Raw genomic sequence first — 18,552 nt, forward strand, 5'->3', positions numbered from 1 at the left:
AAGCTGCAGCTCTTAAATCTGCAGTTGTAATCAATAGTTACAGTTATGGTTTCAACTACAGCACAATATATAGCTATATGTCTTAGAGCATTACTTATAGACATCTCTGCACCTACCCAAGTACTGCCGCTGCATCTATAAAAATAACTTTCCTTAATCATAGTAAAGATGATGTCTGGAACTGAAATTGAGCAGTGTGATTAAAGTTATCATCTTCCCTTTGTTGTCAGCTTAATTCTTTTTTCTGCTGTTGCCATATCTCAAATACTGTTAAAGACAACATCAAAATAAAATAATAGAATTTAAGCTATACACCATTGTTTTCAAAGTTAAGAAAAAATCTGTGCTGAGCATGCAAATGTTTTTTACAGACATATGCATGTTGTAACTCTTTGCTTTTTACACTACATTTAAAGATAAAAATTAACTGTTTTCCCATGTGTTCCCATTATGTATACTCATTTTGCCAAGCAGACAAAAGGCACTGCTTTTTGACTACATTCAAAATGGTTTAATTAGACAAGACTTCAAAGGACAATTGAATCAAAAATAAAACTTACTGTTAAAACTGTGCTCTTAACAGTATAGCAACAATTGATAATTCAACTGTTGTTGGAATACTAATTAAAACATATTTCAACATAAACAATTAGAAAGATGACTGCAGCAGATATAGTAGTCTTGTCAATATGAAGCACAATATTGTCAGTCTCAGCTAGTAACAGCCACAGAAAATGCAGTTGTGTACACTTACCATAAATGCAGGTGTTAAAGTGCATTCATTGTTGCAGTCCTGACTTTTGGGACTTCCTGCCGTGAAAGTCCTTGGCTGGCCCAGCTACAGGAGTAAAATCTCCCTCCTCCTTCAGCTGGAGGACGTCCTGACTGACGTCAATACTAAACTTGGGTATAGGGGGAGCCAGCCAACATCATATCAGTTGTCTTCTTGACCCCTAGAAAGTAGGAGCCCCCAAGATGGGCAGTCAAAGCAAAGACCTAAGACAGAGAACCTGAGCAAAAGAAGGGGCAAAAAAAAAAAAAAAAGTTATGTACTTACCATAATGTTCCATCTATATTGTCGATTTTTTCCATCTCTCCTCACAGATGGGTTATGGATCTGATCCTTGGATCCGACTTTGCCACTACCAAGCTCGTGGCACCCAAAGAAGGTCTTGGACACTCCCATTACCCACAACGCATCTCTCCTTGTTCCCTCAAATCTTGTTTGCCATCATACACACTGGCAATAAATAATGGAATAAAAAGTAGAGTGTGAAAGATGACCGAAGAGGCCATTTCTGCACGGACAATGATAAAAACACATGTCCTGATTGTAAAAACTTTTCATTCAATCAGGGCTGGGGGCTGAAGGGAGGGAATGTGAGGTGAGATGAAAAAACTGACATGGAACGCTATGGTGAGTACATAACTTATCTGATATTGTCAATTTTTTCATCTCCTCCTCACAGATGGGACACAGTCCCAGCTTCCTATATCTTGGGCAGACTCAAGGGAGAATGTTCCTCAGAGCCATCGAACCGAAGAAGGCCCTTCCCCAGAAGACCATGTGCAACTTATAGTGGGAGATAAAGGTATAACAGACCATGTAGCTTCTGCACAAATGTCATCCATGGAAGTGCTAGTTTGAAAAACAGCAGATGATGCCATGGCCCTGGTGGAGTGAGCTCGAACAGGTTTGGGAAGATTAATACCTTTTGAGGTGTAAACAAAGGAAATGCAATCAGAAAGCCATCTTGATAAGGTAACCTTAGAGAGACTGATGAGCCTTTCTTAGGGCCTGCAAAAGCAATGAATAACAGGTTTGTTTTGTGGAACTCTTTAGTTCTATGAAGGCAGAATCACAACTGTCTATGTACATCTAACAAGTGTAAACCATATTCACCCTTGATGCTAAAGTTAGGATAGAAAACAGGCAAATTAATAGATTGGTTGATATTGGTTTGAAAAACAACTTTGGGGAGAAATGAGGGGTTGGTACATAGTGAGAGACTGTTTTTATGAAAAAGCAGATAAGGAGAATGCGAGCATAAGACCTGGATCTCTGAAATTCTCTTTGCCGATGTGATTGCCACTAGAAAGACAGTTTTCCAAGAGAGAAACTTAACATCACAGGTGGCTGTGGGTTCAAAGTACTAAACTTGAGATCCCATAGGGGAGATGGATCCCTGTGAGATGGCTTTAACAACAGGGTCCCCTTTTAAGTAGGCTTTGCAAAGTTTACGGGAAATTAGGGACCAAATATCCTCTCCAACATGGAAAACAGAAACAGCCGCTAATTGAACTTTGACTGCAGAGGCAGATGCGCTGTCATTAAAAAGGTGAGCCAGAAAATCCAAGACAAAGTGAACAGGGGCTCTAATAAAATCTACATTATGCTACTGAGCCCGAATTACAAACCTCTTTCATTTACTTTTGTACAGTTCTGGGTAGACAAATTATGAGAAGACAATAAAATATTTTGGACTGGCGAGGAGAGTATAGTTTGTCTGGCAATTAATGGAACTGGAGAAACCAAGCCGTTGGCTTGAGACTGTGGAGGTTGGGATGAATCATTTCTGTTGGGTGTGACAGCAGCTCTGGAAAGCTTTTCAGAATGCAGGGCTTCTTCTGAAGAAGAGGCCAAAGAAAGGAAAACCAAATTTGACGAGGCCAAACAGGGCAATGAGGATTACTGTTCACTTCAACCTGCTTGCTTTCTGAATGAACTTGGAGATCAGGGGAAGTGGGGGAAGGCATAAAGTTGACTGGGGGGGGGCATCCCTTGGGGACTCCTCCTGTGGGAGTAACAGGGCAAAGTAGCTCTGCATTTGTTGTTCAGGAGAGAAGCAAAAATGTCACAGCAAGGCTGGCCCCATCTGTGGAAAATATCATCCACTACCTTTTGGTTGAGGGACCACTCATGAGGCATGAGAATGGGCCTGCTCAATTTGTCTGCTATCAAACTGGATTTCTCCAGAATGTGAGTGGATATGAAAAAAAAAATGGTTGGAAGAGATCGCTCATTGCCACACTCTGAGAGCCTCTCGACATAGAGGGTAAGATCTGGTTCCCCATGTTTATGCATCTGACATGTTGCTGCTTGAATTGCAATGGTTCCCAGAGGGAGAGAAGCTTGAAATGCTTGCAACATGAGAAGCACAGCTCTCGTCTCCAGGACACCAATGTGCAGGTTTGCCTCATTTGCAGACCAGGTCCTTTGTGCTGTCCTCCCCAGATAATGCCCCCCCACACACACTATCTAGGAGGCATTCGTGGTCACTGTGCCTTGTGGCTGTGGGGAAACAAAGGGTCGGCCTTACAACTGGTCTGAATGCATCCACCATAAAGGGGATCTCTTGCATGTGTTGGTTATCAGAATCTGGTGGGACATGGACTGATGAAGAATCGACCACTGGACAGCCAGAAGCCACTGCAGAACTCTCAAATGGAATCTGGCTAATGGTTGGTACTAGTACTATTGCCACAGCCATTGATTGTAATGCTTGACAAACATGATGCGTGGCTACCTTCTTAATTTGAAGCAACCTATTTGTCGTCTGATCATTAATACTCTTGACACTGGAAGTTTGGCAATCATCTGAGTAGTGTTCGAAACCTCTCTAATGAACTCCAATGTCTGTACTGGTTCCAGATTTGATTTTTGGTAGTTTATTGTGATACCCAATTGTACACAAAGCTGCAGAACTGAGTCTCGTGCAATTAACAGTAGATGCCTGGCTGGGGAGGAGATGAGCTAGTTGTCTAAATAAGGAAACATCTGGAATCCTTGTCATCTCAGGTGAACCGCAACCACTGCCATATATTTGGTGAACACCCTGGGGGCTGTAGTGAGACCATAAGGCAGGGCTCTGAAATGAAAATGACTGGCTCCCAACCGAAACAGTACATATCTTCTGGAGCGCTTGTCCATCTTTATATGGTAGTACACAGCCTGAAGATCCACAGAGCACATCCAATCACCCTTCTCCAAAAAAGGAAGTATTGACTGAACCGTAACCATTCAGAACTTGCTGCATCAAACTGACTTGTTTAGCTTGCTGAGATCCAGGACTGGTCTCCAGTCCCCTGTCTTCTTTGGAACCAAAAAGAACCTTGAGTAAGTTCCAAATCCTCTCTGGTCTAGGGGGACATCTTGGATTACTCTTTTTTCTAGCAGTTTTTAAATCTGAATAAGTGCTTGCTCCTTTTGACAGCGTGGGACAACCGGGATTCTGTTGATAAGGGGAGTGGGTTGATTGAAGGGAATGTGATAGCCTCTGGATACAATCCTCTGCACCCACAAATCTGAAGTTATGTTTTGCCAGGCTCTCCAGTGTAGGGATAGTCGACCCCCGACAGCCTCCAGAGGTGGACAATCGGGCCTCCTTTCAGGAGCAATGGGAGGGTTTCCCAAAAAAGGGTTCCCGGGAGCAGCATCTTCCATTATTATTTTCCCCTTTGCCTCTGCGGGAAAAAATCTCCATGCATGTCCTGGTATGAACTCTTGAGAATTTTTGAACCACATCTTCCTGCTTTCTCTCTGACCTTTAGAGTAGGGTCTTTGGTGGGCAGAAAAACGTATGCCCATGGCAGAGAGTCTTACCTGCTTTTTCACACCTGGAAATGTATCTTTAACATTCGGTCCAAAATGAGAACCACCATCAAATGGAGCGTTGACAAAGAAAAACTTAAAGGGCTCTGCATAGTCACAGAGGCGCATCCAGGCACGCTTCCTCATAGCGATAACCGGAACCCATCGCCCTACTATTTCCTTCGGCTGTGTGAGCAATAAGCCTCATGGAAGAGATAGCTACAGAGTGTAGGGTCGCTAGCTGTGAAGATACCTTTTGTTGTACCCCCCCCCAGCTACTGCTTCTTGCAGGGTATGTGTTAGCTCCTTGATTAGATCCCATTGTAACCTTGTAAAATGGGAAAGACAGTTCAGCAATCACAAAGCAAATGTCGCTGAAGAGAAAACAAGCTTCCCACACCTATCCATCATCCTAGAATCGTTATTAGGAGGATGGATAGTAGCTCTCTTTTCTGAATGTTCCTTTTTGGTCACTGCTGCTACGACCATGGCATCTACTGCAACACCCTTAGTCCAGAAGTCTTCATCTCACACAGCGGTAATTATCTTGTTTGGTCTCGGAGGAATAGGTTCTATGGAATCTGGGGTCTCCCACACTTGCCAAGAGATAAAACCTATGAGCTCATCGGTAGGCAGAGTCTACCAGGAGGGAGATGGGCAAGAATCAAAAGCTGCCAGGTACAGTGACTCCTCAGTCGAAGGATTACTGGACTGCTAATCTGCCTCTCTTTTTCAATATTTCTAGAATCTCTCCAAAAAACATGTCCTCAGGAGGTGACCGTGGAGGTCCTTCTGCTTCATCGAAGTCAGCGTATTCAGTGGCAGATTCCTCAGTGGAGTCCAAATGTTTCCTCTTACAAAATCTCTTCTGAGGAACCCCCTTAAGTGGGAGACACTGGGGAGGTAACTGAAGAAACAGGGGGATCCTGCTAGGTATCCTGGTGCTTGAGGTCTCGTTGTCTCAATGCAGCATCCTGGTCAGAAGAGGTATGCAGGGAATCCTGACTGGGCTGAGGATCCAGTGTGGGCAATACCCTTTTAGTTGCAATGGCAGCTATCGCCCTCCAAGGCCCCAAAGGCTGACTGCTCTTCAGTGAAAGAGGAAACTGGACCCATCAAGACATGCTTTTGAGATGAAGCCTCTTCCAGCCCCAAAAACAGCTCACCCTGAGTAGAAGCTGGAGAAGCCCTGAGATGCATCAACTGCACTGACAATCTGGAAGTAAAACACTCTCAAGGACTGCGAGGGTCACTACAGCTCTGGGAGCCCTCCGGTTCCAAGATAATGGAAGAACTCAGTGCCAAGGCCTGATTCACAGAAGACGTTCTTGGATCCGACCTAAAGGACACTGGATGCATCGGATCAAAGTGCTCTGAAACTTGCTCTGAGGTCAGAGGAGGATCCAGAGGGGGAGTAATGGACTCAAGAAGCCCTGGAGCCAGGTGGGTCAGGGCCAAGGGTGATTTGTTATACCCTGCACCCACAAAATCTTCTTCACCAAGTGTTCCATGTCATCCTCAGTAAGGCTCCGGGTAAAATGAGAAGAAGAGCCAGAGGGGGATTTTAGCCTGGATAAAAAGGGGATTGGAACTCTGAAAGGTACAGGGTCATAGTTTGGAGAGTACCTGGTCCGAGGAAGAGACACCACAGGCTTAAAGGCACTCCTTCTTGGATCTGATACCAATGGATCCGGCCCATCCTTATCAGATGACTCCGAAGCCAAAGATAACGGATCCGATTTGTCAGGAGTTGGTGCTGATGGCCCCAATAGGTATTTATCAGCATGTTTGGGAATTGTTGCCTTTGGCTCCGAAGAATCCAATGAAGCGGAAGAAGGCATCTTCTTTCTCTTATCATGCGATCTAACAGACAGTGAAGAAGTTGGATTAGAATTAGCTGACTTTGATTTAGAAGGCAGTTTAATTGGAGAAGCAGAAATGGCTTCTTCAAAGGCAGAGAGAACCATCCCTTTCAAGATTAATTTGTTTCTTCTTTTAACCAACACACGGTGTTTGAAAGAATGACAAATACAGCAGTTCTCCTGCAGGTGCAGAGGGCCTAGGCAATGCACGCACAGGTCATATCACTTAGCGGGATTTTATGCCCGCATTTATTTTTTTAAAACAGCAGGCTTATCATGTTTTTCTGACATGGCAAGAAGAAGGAGAGAGGTAAAGTTAAAAGAAAAAATATATATATTTTTTCTTTGGAAGAAAAAGACTAGGGAAAGGGTACAAACTACTAACAATAGTAGCTGAAACTACATAAAAAGGTAAGGGATGAGGGAAAACCATACTAAGAAAATGATGCTTACAGAAGAAAGAGAGAGAGAGAAATACATAATCTAATAAAAAGCGGTTACCAAGGAAAAATGAATGTTTTCTAAAATGGGGAGAAAAAGGTCAACAGTAAGGTGCTGAAGGGTGAGGAAGAATTGGAAAAGGGCAATAATTAAAGAAATATGACCCAACTATCCAAGAGTTCTAGTAAAGACCACATCTTTCGCAAAGCAGCAAACAAGATCTGAGAGAACAGGGAGAGGTGCACTGTGGGTAAGGGGAGTGTCCAAGAGCTTCTTTGGTTGCCACAAGCTTGGTAGCAGCTGAGTCGGATCAGAGCATTGGATCTGTAACCCATCTGTGAGGAGGAGATGAAAAATTGACATGATCAGATCAGAGGTTCCCCTTGGCTTGAGGATGAGTTAGAGGCAGACTTATTTGTAGGCTAAGGGAGAAGGACGGAGGGAAAGAGGACTGCAACAGTGAATACACTTGAGCATCTACATTTATGATAAGTGTACAAAACTGTACTATGGTCTTCATGTTTCACTGTTGCTGTCCTGACTTTTGGGATGATATCCAAAGCTGAGAGGAGAGGATACCCTGCTCTTGACCTGGAAAAAGCTGATAAGTGGTAGTCTTTGGTGAAGGTATGCACAGACGACCAGAAAGCAGCTTCCAGAATGTCCTTGGTAGGGACTCCTTTCAGAAAAGTAGTAGAGCTAGCAGTAGCCCTAGCAGAGTAAGTCCTGACAGCCTCAAGTGGCTTTTTGCCATGACAGCTGTAAGAGAATGAGGTACAGTGAGAGATCCATTTGGAAATAGTCTGTTTGGAAACTGTTTTCCCTACAGAACCAGTGGCAAAATTCACAAAGAGTTGGTCTGATTTTCTCAAAGTTTTGGTTCTGTCAAGATAGTATAGGAACTGCCTATGCACATCCGAAGAATGAAGGATTCTTTCCCCCTAGTTCTGTAGGGTTGGCAAAGAAGGTGGGCAGGTGTGTGGCTTGATTCAAGGATGTGTCAGTGACCACCCATGGAAAAAAAGAAGGGTTAAGTCCCGAGGGAGAGAGTGTCTGATTGAAAGTTGAGAAATGGTTCCACTGTCATGACAGCCACCAACAGAAAAAAGGAAGGGTTAAGTCCCGAGGGAGAGAGTATCTGGTCGGAAGTTGAGAAATGGTTCCACTGTCATGACAGCCTGCAGCTCAGAAACTCTCCTAGCAGAGGTGATAGCCAGCAAAAGGGCAGTTTTCCAGGTTAGAAACTAAGTCAGCAGAAGCCGCTGGTTTGAAAAGGGGCAGAGTTAGTTTTTCCAGAACAAAACTGAGGTCCCATGGAGGGGTGAGTTATCTCCTGGGAGGTCTGATGTCGATCACTCCCCTAAGGAATTGCCTTAGCAGGGGGTGTGAAAAGACAGGAGGAAGTAAAGAGATGTGGGCCAAAATGGCAGAGGCATGAATTTTGATGGAAGACTAGGAAAGGTTTTGTCAACCAGGCTAGCCAGGTAATCCAGAAAGACAGAGATTTTGTCTAAAGCAGGATTGGGGCCTTGTTGTTGACACCAGATGGAAAATCTTTTCCACTTAGCTGAATAAGATTTCCCAGTACTAGGCCTTCTGGCCTCTTTGAGGGTGTCTTGAACCTGCTTGCTTAGGAAAGGCTCATTCCTGGATGCTGTGGACTTATCCAGGCTGACAGTTTGAGTGTCTGCAGGCTGGGATGCACAATCCTTCCCTTGTCCTGAGTCAGAAGGTCCACTCTCCGAGGTCACTACCATGGATTCTCATTGGTTAGGTTGAGTAACATAGGATACCAGTGCTGGCTGGGCCAATCTGGGACTATCAGGATTGCCCTTGGGCTCTCCTCACTTATTTTTAGAAGCACATAAGGAAGTAGAGGTAAGGGAGGGAATGCAAAAATGAAGAGGTGAGTCCAAAAGAAAGAGAAAGCATTTGTTGTCCAGGTTGAGAACAGTTTGCTCCTGGAGCAGAATTTTTTCAGTTAAGCATTTTCATTGCTGGAGAAAAGGTCTATCTGTGGGACTTCCATTTCTGGACTATGCTAAAAAATGTTTCCTGATGCAGATGTCATTCACAAGGATCCATCAGGTTTCTGCTGAGGTGACTTGCTAGAGTATTTTGAGCCCCTGGAATGTATTGTGCCAGGAGGTGTAACCACAGAGAGTGAGCGGTCTCCCAAACCTGCACTGCTAGGCAACAGAGGGTAGGAGTGTGTGACTCCCCCCAGCTTGTTTATGTACCATACGACTGTGGTATCATCTATTTTGACTAACAGGGCCTCCTGGTTTCCATTTTACTTTGAAAGCTACCAGGCCTTCTTGCACCGCCATAAGTTCTTTTCAGTTTATATGTTTGGTTCCATACTGAATTTCCCACTTCCCCCGGGATTGGAAGAGAGTGAAATTTGGCCCCCAGGCTGTCTCAGAGGCATCTGTGGTGAGTGTTTGCTCCTGGGGAGTGAATCTAAAAAGAAGGCTCTGGTTTTGAGCACAAGCCTGTGCCCACCATGCAAAGTCCTTCTTGAGACAAGGAATCAGCTGTATCTGGGTCACCAGGGATTGTGTGTGTTGATACCATGCATTTTTGAGGTACCATTGGTGTTTCCTCATGTGCAGCCTGGCCAGAGAAACCGCGAGGATACAAGATGTCATGTAGCACAGTGCTCAGAGGAATTCCCTGGCTTACAGGCATTGTCTCTGTATGATCCTTTTAAAGTAGTGAGTCAAAAAGGAGACCTTGTCTGGAAGAAGGAAGGCCTTTTGAAGGGATGAGTCCAGAAGAGACCTCAGGAAAATTATCCTGGTAGGCGGTTTTGTGTTGCATTTGTGTAGATTTAGGGTAAAGCCCAGGGAGGTGAGGAAGTTCTGGGTAAACACAAAATCCTTGAGAAGTTTTGACAAACTTGTGGCTTGTATTAGACAACTGTCCATGCAGGGGTTGATTTCGACCCCTCTGGTCCTGCAAAAGCCTATTACAGGAGCCAAGCACTTTGTGAAAACCCTGGGAGCAGTAGACAAGCCAAAGGGCAGTGCAGAAAATGAAAGCGACTGACACCTGCTCTGAAGCATAGAAAGCTTCTGTGCGATTCCTATATAGGAATGTTCAAGTAGGCATCTTTTAGATCCAGGGTGAACATTAAGGCTTGTGGAGCTATAATGGATAAAAGTCTTTGAAGAGTTAATATTTTGAATTCTGGAGTCTGTTTCTCTTTGCAATCTGAATCCTCAAAGGAAGAGAGGGACTGTTTTTCATCAAAAACAGACTCCTCCTGGTCAGAATCCTCAGCAGATTCAAAAAGATCAGAAAATACTTCAGGGGCAAGGTCCATTTTCCTTTTCCCTGGGGAAGACTCCATAGGGCATTGTCTAGATCTAACAAGGGAGATTAGGTCTTCAGCTAGCCTAACCAAATCCTGCTGAAATCTCTGTGTATGGGAGCCACAAGGGCTAGGTGTAGGCCCTAAGGAAGTACCCTTATTTGGTGTAGTTTTACCATGGACCTACGGAAGTCTGCAGTTCTGGTGCCAGTTTCTCTAGAAGAATCAGCAACCAGTGTAGGCTGACAATGCAATGACTGGTTAAAGTGCGTTCATCAGAAGTCAAGGTCTGTTGAGTGGTCCTTGACCCGACCAATGAGCTAAATGCTAAGGCCTGTGCAGAAGCCGAAGGACCCGACAGCATGTCAGACTCTGAATGGGTCTCAACAGAGGCCTGCGCCACCACCTTAGTCACAGAATAGGGTTGAGAAAGTGGTGCCTTCTTTAGAGATCACGAGCCTTGCAGGACTAGCTGACAGAGAAAGGTTGGCATTCGAAGCCCTAAGCTTGGATCTCTTTTCTTTATCCCACTTACACTTAGGGATCTCAACCTCAGGATGAATGGTGGATGCCATCAGATGCTGAGAAGTAGATGTGAGACTAAGGTGCCTAGCTAATATCTTGGCCCTATGCCTAACAGTCCAAGAATTGAAACAGGTACAGAAATGGCAATTGGGTATCTCGTGATCTGGTCATAAACAGGTGACACAAAGAGAATGGAAGTCTCTGTGTAGAATCTGCTTACCCCAATGGGAGGGTGGCATAATGGTTGAGGTGTTTACCTTAGCAGCACAAGGTGCAGGGTTTGATTCTCATAGGGGATAATTGGCTAGGCTCAAAATGGTCCATGAGGGCAGTTAGCTAGCACTAATCTATGAATCTAAAACCTTATCTGACAGCAAGAAAAGAGAGTTCCCCAACAGGGTACTTAGCTTTCAGACAGCTTCACTCTGGTGCAGATTGACCAATGCACTGAAACACTGCTTCGGGCTCCGATGGCAAGAAAAAACTGATATCTTGAAGTTGGCTGGCTCCCTACATATCTAAGTGTATTGACTTTGGTCGGGAAGTTCACTAGCCAAATGAGGAGGGAGATTTTTACTCTGGTAGTCGGACTGGCCAAGGGCTTTCAAAGCAGGAAATCCGACAAGTCAGGACTACAACAGTGAAACACAAAGAACATCTTTTGTTACTCAATGAATTTCCCATTGGCACACACGGTGCCATGGTAGCGTTATCTCACAGCAAGAGGTTCTCCCGTTAGATTCTTGTCGTGGCTTGGGAGTGCCTTCTGTGTGGAGTCTGCATGTCCTCCCTGCGGATGGGTAGCTTTCGAAAGACATGCGTGCGTAAATGGGCGTGCCTTCATTGAAGGTTGGGCATCGAGCTGGCACCTCGGCGTTTCGTAAAAAAAAAAATCTACTGCCAATCATTAGCGAACCAGAGTTCCGCTGTGGCGACCCTTTACCGGGAAAAAGCCGAAAGACAAACAACAACAACACGCACACACTTATGTGAAGTAAGTTCAATCGGCCATTTAGTTATCACAGTCACTATAGACTGAAACAAATCAGTCCAGCCACTGAGAATTTTTAATACTGAAAGATGTCAGTTGGTGCCCAGAATGTGTCTTTTGTAAGACACAGCTTTTTTGTGAGGGAGTGAGCAAGTAGAAGTATTTCCAATTGGTTCACCTGATAACTTAAAACTACTCAATATATACTCGTCATTCATCTTAAAATTAATGACGTTTGATTTTAAGGGTACAAAAACAATGATGACTTCCAAATGTACATCTTCATTAATACTGATCAAGTCGTATGCAGATATGCTAATACTCAAGTAACAACACTGGTTCTTATTTCTGTCCAAAGCTACAGGATGAGCAGGTCAAAGGGGAAAGACGTCCTGGGTGCAAACTGTTAGGGGGTATGATCAGCAATGCAGAAGAGGTGTAAATCAGGCTTTGCAAGCAGTATTAGTAAACATTTAAGCAGCTAAAATTATTACCATGATGTTAGGAACTGTAGCAAGGAGTTAGTTTAGCAAAGCTTTTTTTTTATACAGCTAAGAGCTATTATGTGCATACATAACAGCTTTTTGCTTAGCCTGAAGACATTCTGGGTCCTCAACTCTGAGAATACTTTTTTTTTAACTGTTCATTAACTTCAAAATACATGTGGAGGGTGCCAAGGTAGGATACTGCTCAGGGTATCAACCTACACTGCTGCAGCTCTGTCTCTATATCAACTCATTTAGAACTTATTGTGCTTGCATGGGTATGAAAGTTAACACAAGGGGGAGGGGTGCACACCTAAAATGACTTTGCATGTAAATTTTAACAGTTAAGTTAAAACAGTCTTGGAATACCTGCATATCAGAAAGGAAATCAGAAGTATTCCATAACAAATGAAAGACACACACACACACACACACACTTACAGAAAAATGTCAAATGAAATTAAAAGCAGTGCTGCATGAGATCTAGTATCACTGATACAAACTGCTGAGGCATCAATGGGCATGAGGCATCGGGTTTCCGAAGGGTTGCAGTACCAGCCAGGTCAGCTCAGAAGAAACCAAATGATTACACCAAAGTAAATCAAGCTTTTACATAAACCATTATATTTCCTGCATACAGTAGAATCTGACAACAATTTGCACCATGTAATTATGCTCACTGCCCCCCAACCTACAGACCTCAGTAAATACATGTGCATTTGCCAGACTAATCATTAGCATTTTTGAATGCATTGTATTGAACACTTTTTTTTTTTTTTTTAACATCGTTATATTCCAACTCACCCCATAAGCTCGGCTGTAACTTTCTCCAGCCATAGCAGTTAGCTCAGCATCCAGAAGGTCTCTTGCTTTGTCAATGCACTGCAAAACAAAACAAAAAAAAAAAAGGATAGAATTACTGAAAGGTTACTCATTCCAGTCTCACTGCTGAAAATTACAGGGTGAGTTAAAACAGGACACTGGCCTGCTAAATTAGTTCCATGAATATGGAGTACATTTTTTTGTTCAACCTTTTGAAAACTGCAATGGTAAAACCACCTGCACATCATAAGAAAACAGTCTGAATAGTTCATTTAATGGAAATTGCAAAACATTTTCTTTTTCTTCTGAAATGATCTGGAAAATACATCAACGTATACCATCAATACACAGTACAGGGTTAAGACACACAATCAGAGACAGAACCACCATTCCCACTTGGAAAATTAGCACAGATTTTTACCTCACACTTCCAGTGAAAGGTAACATAACGTCATTGACAACGTAAGCACAGCAAGGGTCAGAAATGTGTTGAGCAGCTGAGATCATTTGTACACATAGACAACAGTCTCCCATTACTAGGGGCAGCTTAACACTTCAGTCTCAGAATGTGCAAAGAAAGAATTTCTAACATACAGCTGTGTAATGTATACACTGTAAGAGCAGATTTTAAAGGGACATTTTTTGGACTGGTACTCATCAATGTCAGTCATGTCCCTAACTCTTTGTTTTCTCTAGAAGTTAAGAGATACCGCTGCACAATGCTATGGCTGCCGTATCTGGCTGCTTCTCTAGCATTAACTAATGCACACTCCATATAACAGTAGTGTTATCCTCCACAATCCAAAAAGCTTCTAGGAAGACATGTATAGGCAATAAAAAAACTTCACTGCAATAATTCAGAACTTTAACATTGCAAGCATGCAATAACAATATGCAAATTATAACAGGCAAGCTTCAAAGAAGAGTTATCCAAATACAAACCTAAAACCAAATGAGGGGATGGTAGGATAATATCTTTTCTACTGCTGGTCTGTCCTGGGAAAATGCACAGTTATGGTGAGTAACTAAACAAATATTCAGTCTTATTTTTATTTTTTATTTAACATTTGTTTACTGGGAAAGTCTGACTAGGACAGAGCCTATTTTCAGCGAAGGCCCAGGGAGAAATGCTCCAGACGCATGTCTTTGGAATGTGGGAAGAAACCGGAGTACCCAGAGGAAACCCATACGAACGCAGGGAGGACATGCAGACTCTGCAAAGAAGGGACCGCAGCAGAGAATCGAACTGTCAAACGTTTTGCTGTGAGGCAATGCTAACCACTGCACTGGGCATGACACTTGTAGCCATAAACAATCTAATTAATCCACTGGGAAACACACCAGCAGAAGATCCTCTACAATACTCGAACAAAATAAACTACTTATAATACAGTAAATACAGTGTTTTGTGAATGAGCAGGCTGATATCTGTTAAGTAGCTTCACATATGTCCAGTAATGACACACTTTTGAGTAAGTAGCAGAAAGGATAGCAGCAGATCTAGTAGAATGTGATTTGATAGTGACTATTAGAATTTTAATATATTTGTTCTAACAAAAGGCAATACAGTGGCAAGCCACTTTACAAGGGTCTGTTTATATACTGCCAAACCTTGTATAAAACCAAAGCCCCTTCAGTTCTGTTCACATATCTCACTTCTCTATGTACCCTGCAGAACTACCACAATGACAATATGCCCCTAAGAGTTCATAGGTAGGTACTAGGCTATCGGCCCTAGGGCCTATACAAGCCCAGGCAAAAAGGTACCCTGGCTTTTGCCACCCAAGAAAATTATTTTCCTGTGCCACTGTCGAGCAGAGACACAGAAGTGATCCCCGGGGTGAATTTCCTATTTCCCATCCAATCATCAAGATTTTTCTTGAAGAGTGCTAATGAGGAGTGTAGTTCGATATAGATAGGTAGCTTATTCCAGAGTATGGGAAGTCTCTGGGACTGGAATCTATCCCTCCGGCATGTTCTGTTTATTGTGGTGACAAGGTTTAGGTCCCTAGAGCGTGTAGCTCGGAGGGATTGGGATTTCTTTAAGTGGAACATGTCCAACAGCTCTGGGTTTGAAATAGCCTTGTATGTTAGGCAGAAATCACCTCTGAGTAGGCGACATGCGACGGAGTAAAGCTGGAGTTTTTTGAGACGGTCTGCGTTGTTTGAGGCCGGTAATCCTCTTTGACAGGTACTTCTGCAGCCTTTCCAGTTGTTTTAGATGTCTTGTGAGGTTATATAGCAAAAGGGGCATTGTACTCTATTAAAAAGTGATAAGTAGAGGGGAACAATGACCTCTTTTTTTCTGGATGAGAAACATTTTGTGATGAGGTGTGCCACATAAAAGGATTTCCTGACTACTGTGGCGATGTGATTATCAAAGGAGAAACTACTGTCCACCTGTGTCACAAGGTCTCTTATCACACTTTCGGTGTTAAGTATACTACCGCCTATGTTTTAGTTCATGGGTACAGAGTTTTTACGAAAGGGGATGACAATGCACTTTTTGGCATTGAGCTTGAGGCCATGGCTTTGACACTAGGCATCTGTCTCAGTGAGGCCCTTTTGCAAGATGTCCACATCGTTAGGAGTTTCGATTATAGCTCCTAGTTTGCAGTCATCTGCAAACTTCGTTAGCCACAGACCTTCTGTGTTAGCCTGTAGTTCAGAGAAGTAGATACCAAACAGGAGAGGACCCAGGACTGAACCCTGTGGTACTCCCCTTGTCACTGGTCTGAAGTCGGATTTGGAGTCTACTACTTTCACAGTGTGAGTTGTCAGTGAGCGAGTTGGCAACCCATCTTGTGACATAGGGATTTATACTTAGTTTAGTGAATTTATCTAGAATTCCAGAGTGGGGGATGGTGTTGAAAGCCTTGGCAAGATCTAGATAGGCTTTGTGAACCACCTTACCCTTGTCTACGGCTTTTGTGACTGCTTCAAAGAAGTCTATCAGGTTTAGGAGACATGATCTGCCTTTTACAAACCCGAACTGGGTGGGGTCCACAGTTTGGAGATTACCAATGTCTTTGTTTATAAGTTCCATGATGATACATTCCATGGCCTTGCAGACCAGGCTCATCAGGCTAATGGGGAGGTAGTTCCCGGGGTCCGTGGTGGCTCCCCCCTTGTAAAGTGGGATAACAGTTACTGTGCGCCATTCAGCGGGCGCAAAACCTGAGGTGAGGCTATGATTGAACATGATATTTAGGTGGGGTGCCAGTTTGTTCTGTAGTTCGTGTAGAATGCAGCCTGGGATGTTGTCTGGTCCCATGGATGCTGTGTTCTTGGCTTTGGAGAGTTTTTTTTTTTTTTTTTTTTTTTAACCTGTGCAGCAGTCATTACAGGAACTTTGCATTCTTCCTATATAGAGATGGGCCCTCTAGGGGGTGAGAGGGGGGTAAAATTAGCACTGAACCTATCTGCCAGGATGTTGGCAATATCAGTTGGGTCTGTATATTTAGTGCCATTGTGCTGTAATTCAGAGCAGATCTGAGTGTTGCCATTGAGATTCTTAACATAGCTATAGAATACTTTGTGGTTGTCTTTAGAATCAGTGGCAATTTTGTTTTCGTAACTAGCTTTGGAGGATTTTATCAGGGATCACAGCTTCTTACTGAGGCTGACCAGGGAGGTCCTCCACTTATGGGATTTTACTCTCTTTTGCAACAGTTTCTTCCTTCTGTTGTACAGTTTGTTTATGGCAGGGGACTACCAGATTGGCTTCCTTTTTTTGGAGGATAGCGTCTTGGTTCTGTTTGGGATAGCACGATCCATGCACTCGTGTAAGTGCTTATAAAGTGCAATTGTGTAGGATTTAGTAGTTGTAACTGTACTGTCCATCTGCATGGATGTTATGAAGTTCAACATGTCTGTCTTAAGAAGCATGACGTTGGCTTTGGAGAAATTCTTTACTATGGTTTCCTTAATGGGGGGTGGGGGTAGGATGTGGATATCCAGGGTGATAATCTTATGGTCGGATCGGACCAATGAGGTGTTGACTTCAGGTGTGAACACTGGTCACTCATGTTGGTAATGACTAGATCTAGGATATTGTTGCCCCTGGTGGGGGTGTGGATAAGTTGATCCAGAGCATTGGAGTTTATGAATTCCAGAAAGCGTTGAGCGAAGGAATTGGTACATGGGTAGCATTCCCAGTTAATGGTGGGGTAGTTTAAAATCACCCATTATTAGGGTGTTTGGTTGAACCCTAATATTTTCCAATACATCAAGAAAAGAGGAGTGGGAATCCTGGGGCATGGTGGGGGATCTGTAGCAAACTACAATTTGGATTGCAGTTTTGCCCAGAGCTAGTTGCACTTGGATAACCTCGGATGCATTATGCTGAGCAACTAGCCTGGAGGTGTGGATATCCTTAATGAATATGGACACACCTCCGCCTTTGGTGTTCCGGTCCAGGTTACATGGCCGAAAAGTGTGGTATGAGTTATAGCCTGGTAGTGCAGGAATGCTCTCTGGAGCCTTGAACCAGGTCTCAGTCACTGCACAGATATCGATGTTTTCCATTTTAAGGAGTGCCTCGAGTGAGTGAGTGCATTTTGAGATTTAGACTTCTAGCACTGAGTAGCATCACCCTCAGTTTTTGCTTGCCTGTTCCTGTTACAGTGGTGAATTTGTCATTTGAACCTTGCCTATAAAAGGCACTACAGGGGCGGCAAGAACCTTAGCCAGTATCCGGAATCCCAGGGGTGAGAGGTGCAGGCCATTTCTGGCAAAGCATCGTGGTCTGTCGACCATGTCATCCCAGGCAGACAGATACTGGATCCCTTTATAATGACACCAGAAGCTTAGCCAATTGTTGAAGTCAATAATTTTGTCCTTGTACTACAGTATCATTCTGGGTGATGGCAGAATGCTACTCAGGGCTAGGGTCATACCTGCCTGGGCTAGAAGATCAGAGAGCTCTTCCATGTCTCTTTTCATGTAGTCCAGAGTTGACCCAGTTGTTTAGGATTTGGGAACTTATATGAGCAGTGACCTTCCAACCAACATGCATCAATTGTTATAAGAAAGTCCTTCTACACTGCATAACCTATCAACAAAGGGATTGTGTCTAGCTCTAGGAATGTTACTGCTGCCCTTTACATAAATTCATAGCCTGGTACTAGGCTATCGGCCCTAGGGCCTATACAAGCCTAGCCATAACAATTCCCTGGCTAGTTCTTCCCACACTATTTACTTCCCTGGACCCCTGTCTAGCAGGGCAACTAATGTGATCCCTGGGGTAAATTTCCTTTCTTTCATCCAATTGTCAAGGTTCCTTTTGAAGACGGCCAAGGAGGCGCTCTGCTTGACTTGTATGGGCAGTCTATTCCAGAGTCTGGGGAGTCTCTGGGTCAGGAACCTATCCCTCCAGCATGCTTTGTTTATTGTGATGACAAGGTTTAGATCCCTGGAGCATGTGGCTCTGTGGGATTGGGATTTCTTTAAGTGTAGCATGTCCAACAGCTCTGGGTTTGACATGGCCTTGTATGTTAAGCAGAGATCGCCTCTGAGTA

General features: G+C 43.7%; 1 protein-coding gene across 2 annotated transcripts in view; it reads right to left on the reverse strand.

Annotated features, from left to right (window-relative positions):
* MTOR (mechanistic target of rapamycin kinase) overlaps window positions 1-18,552 on the reverse strand; it is a 4,577,509-nt gene that overhangs the window by 1,432,911 nt on the left and 3,126,046 nt on the right. For both annotated transcript variants that reach the window (XM_044063218.1, XM_044063219.1), the window contains exon 33: window positions 13,016-13,093. In XM_044063218.1, the coding sequence (XP_043919153.1) occupies window positions 13,016-13,093 (78 nt within the window). The remainder of the gene's footprint in view (window positions 1-13,015; window positions 13,094-18,552) is intronic.

Source organism: Protopterus annectens, chromosome 2.part1 (assembly GCF_019279795.1).
Source record: "Protopterus annectens isolate FY-2018-M chromosome 2.part1, PAN1.0, whole genome shotgun sequence".
NCBI classification, from domain to species: domain Eukaryota; kingdom Metazoa; phylum Chordata; order Ceratodontiformes; family Protopteridae; genus Protopterus; species Protopterus annectens.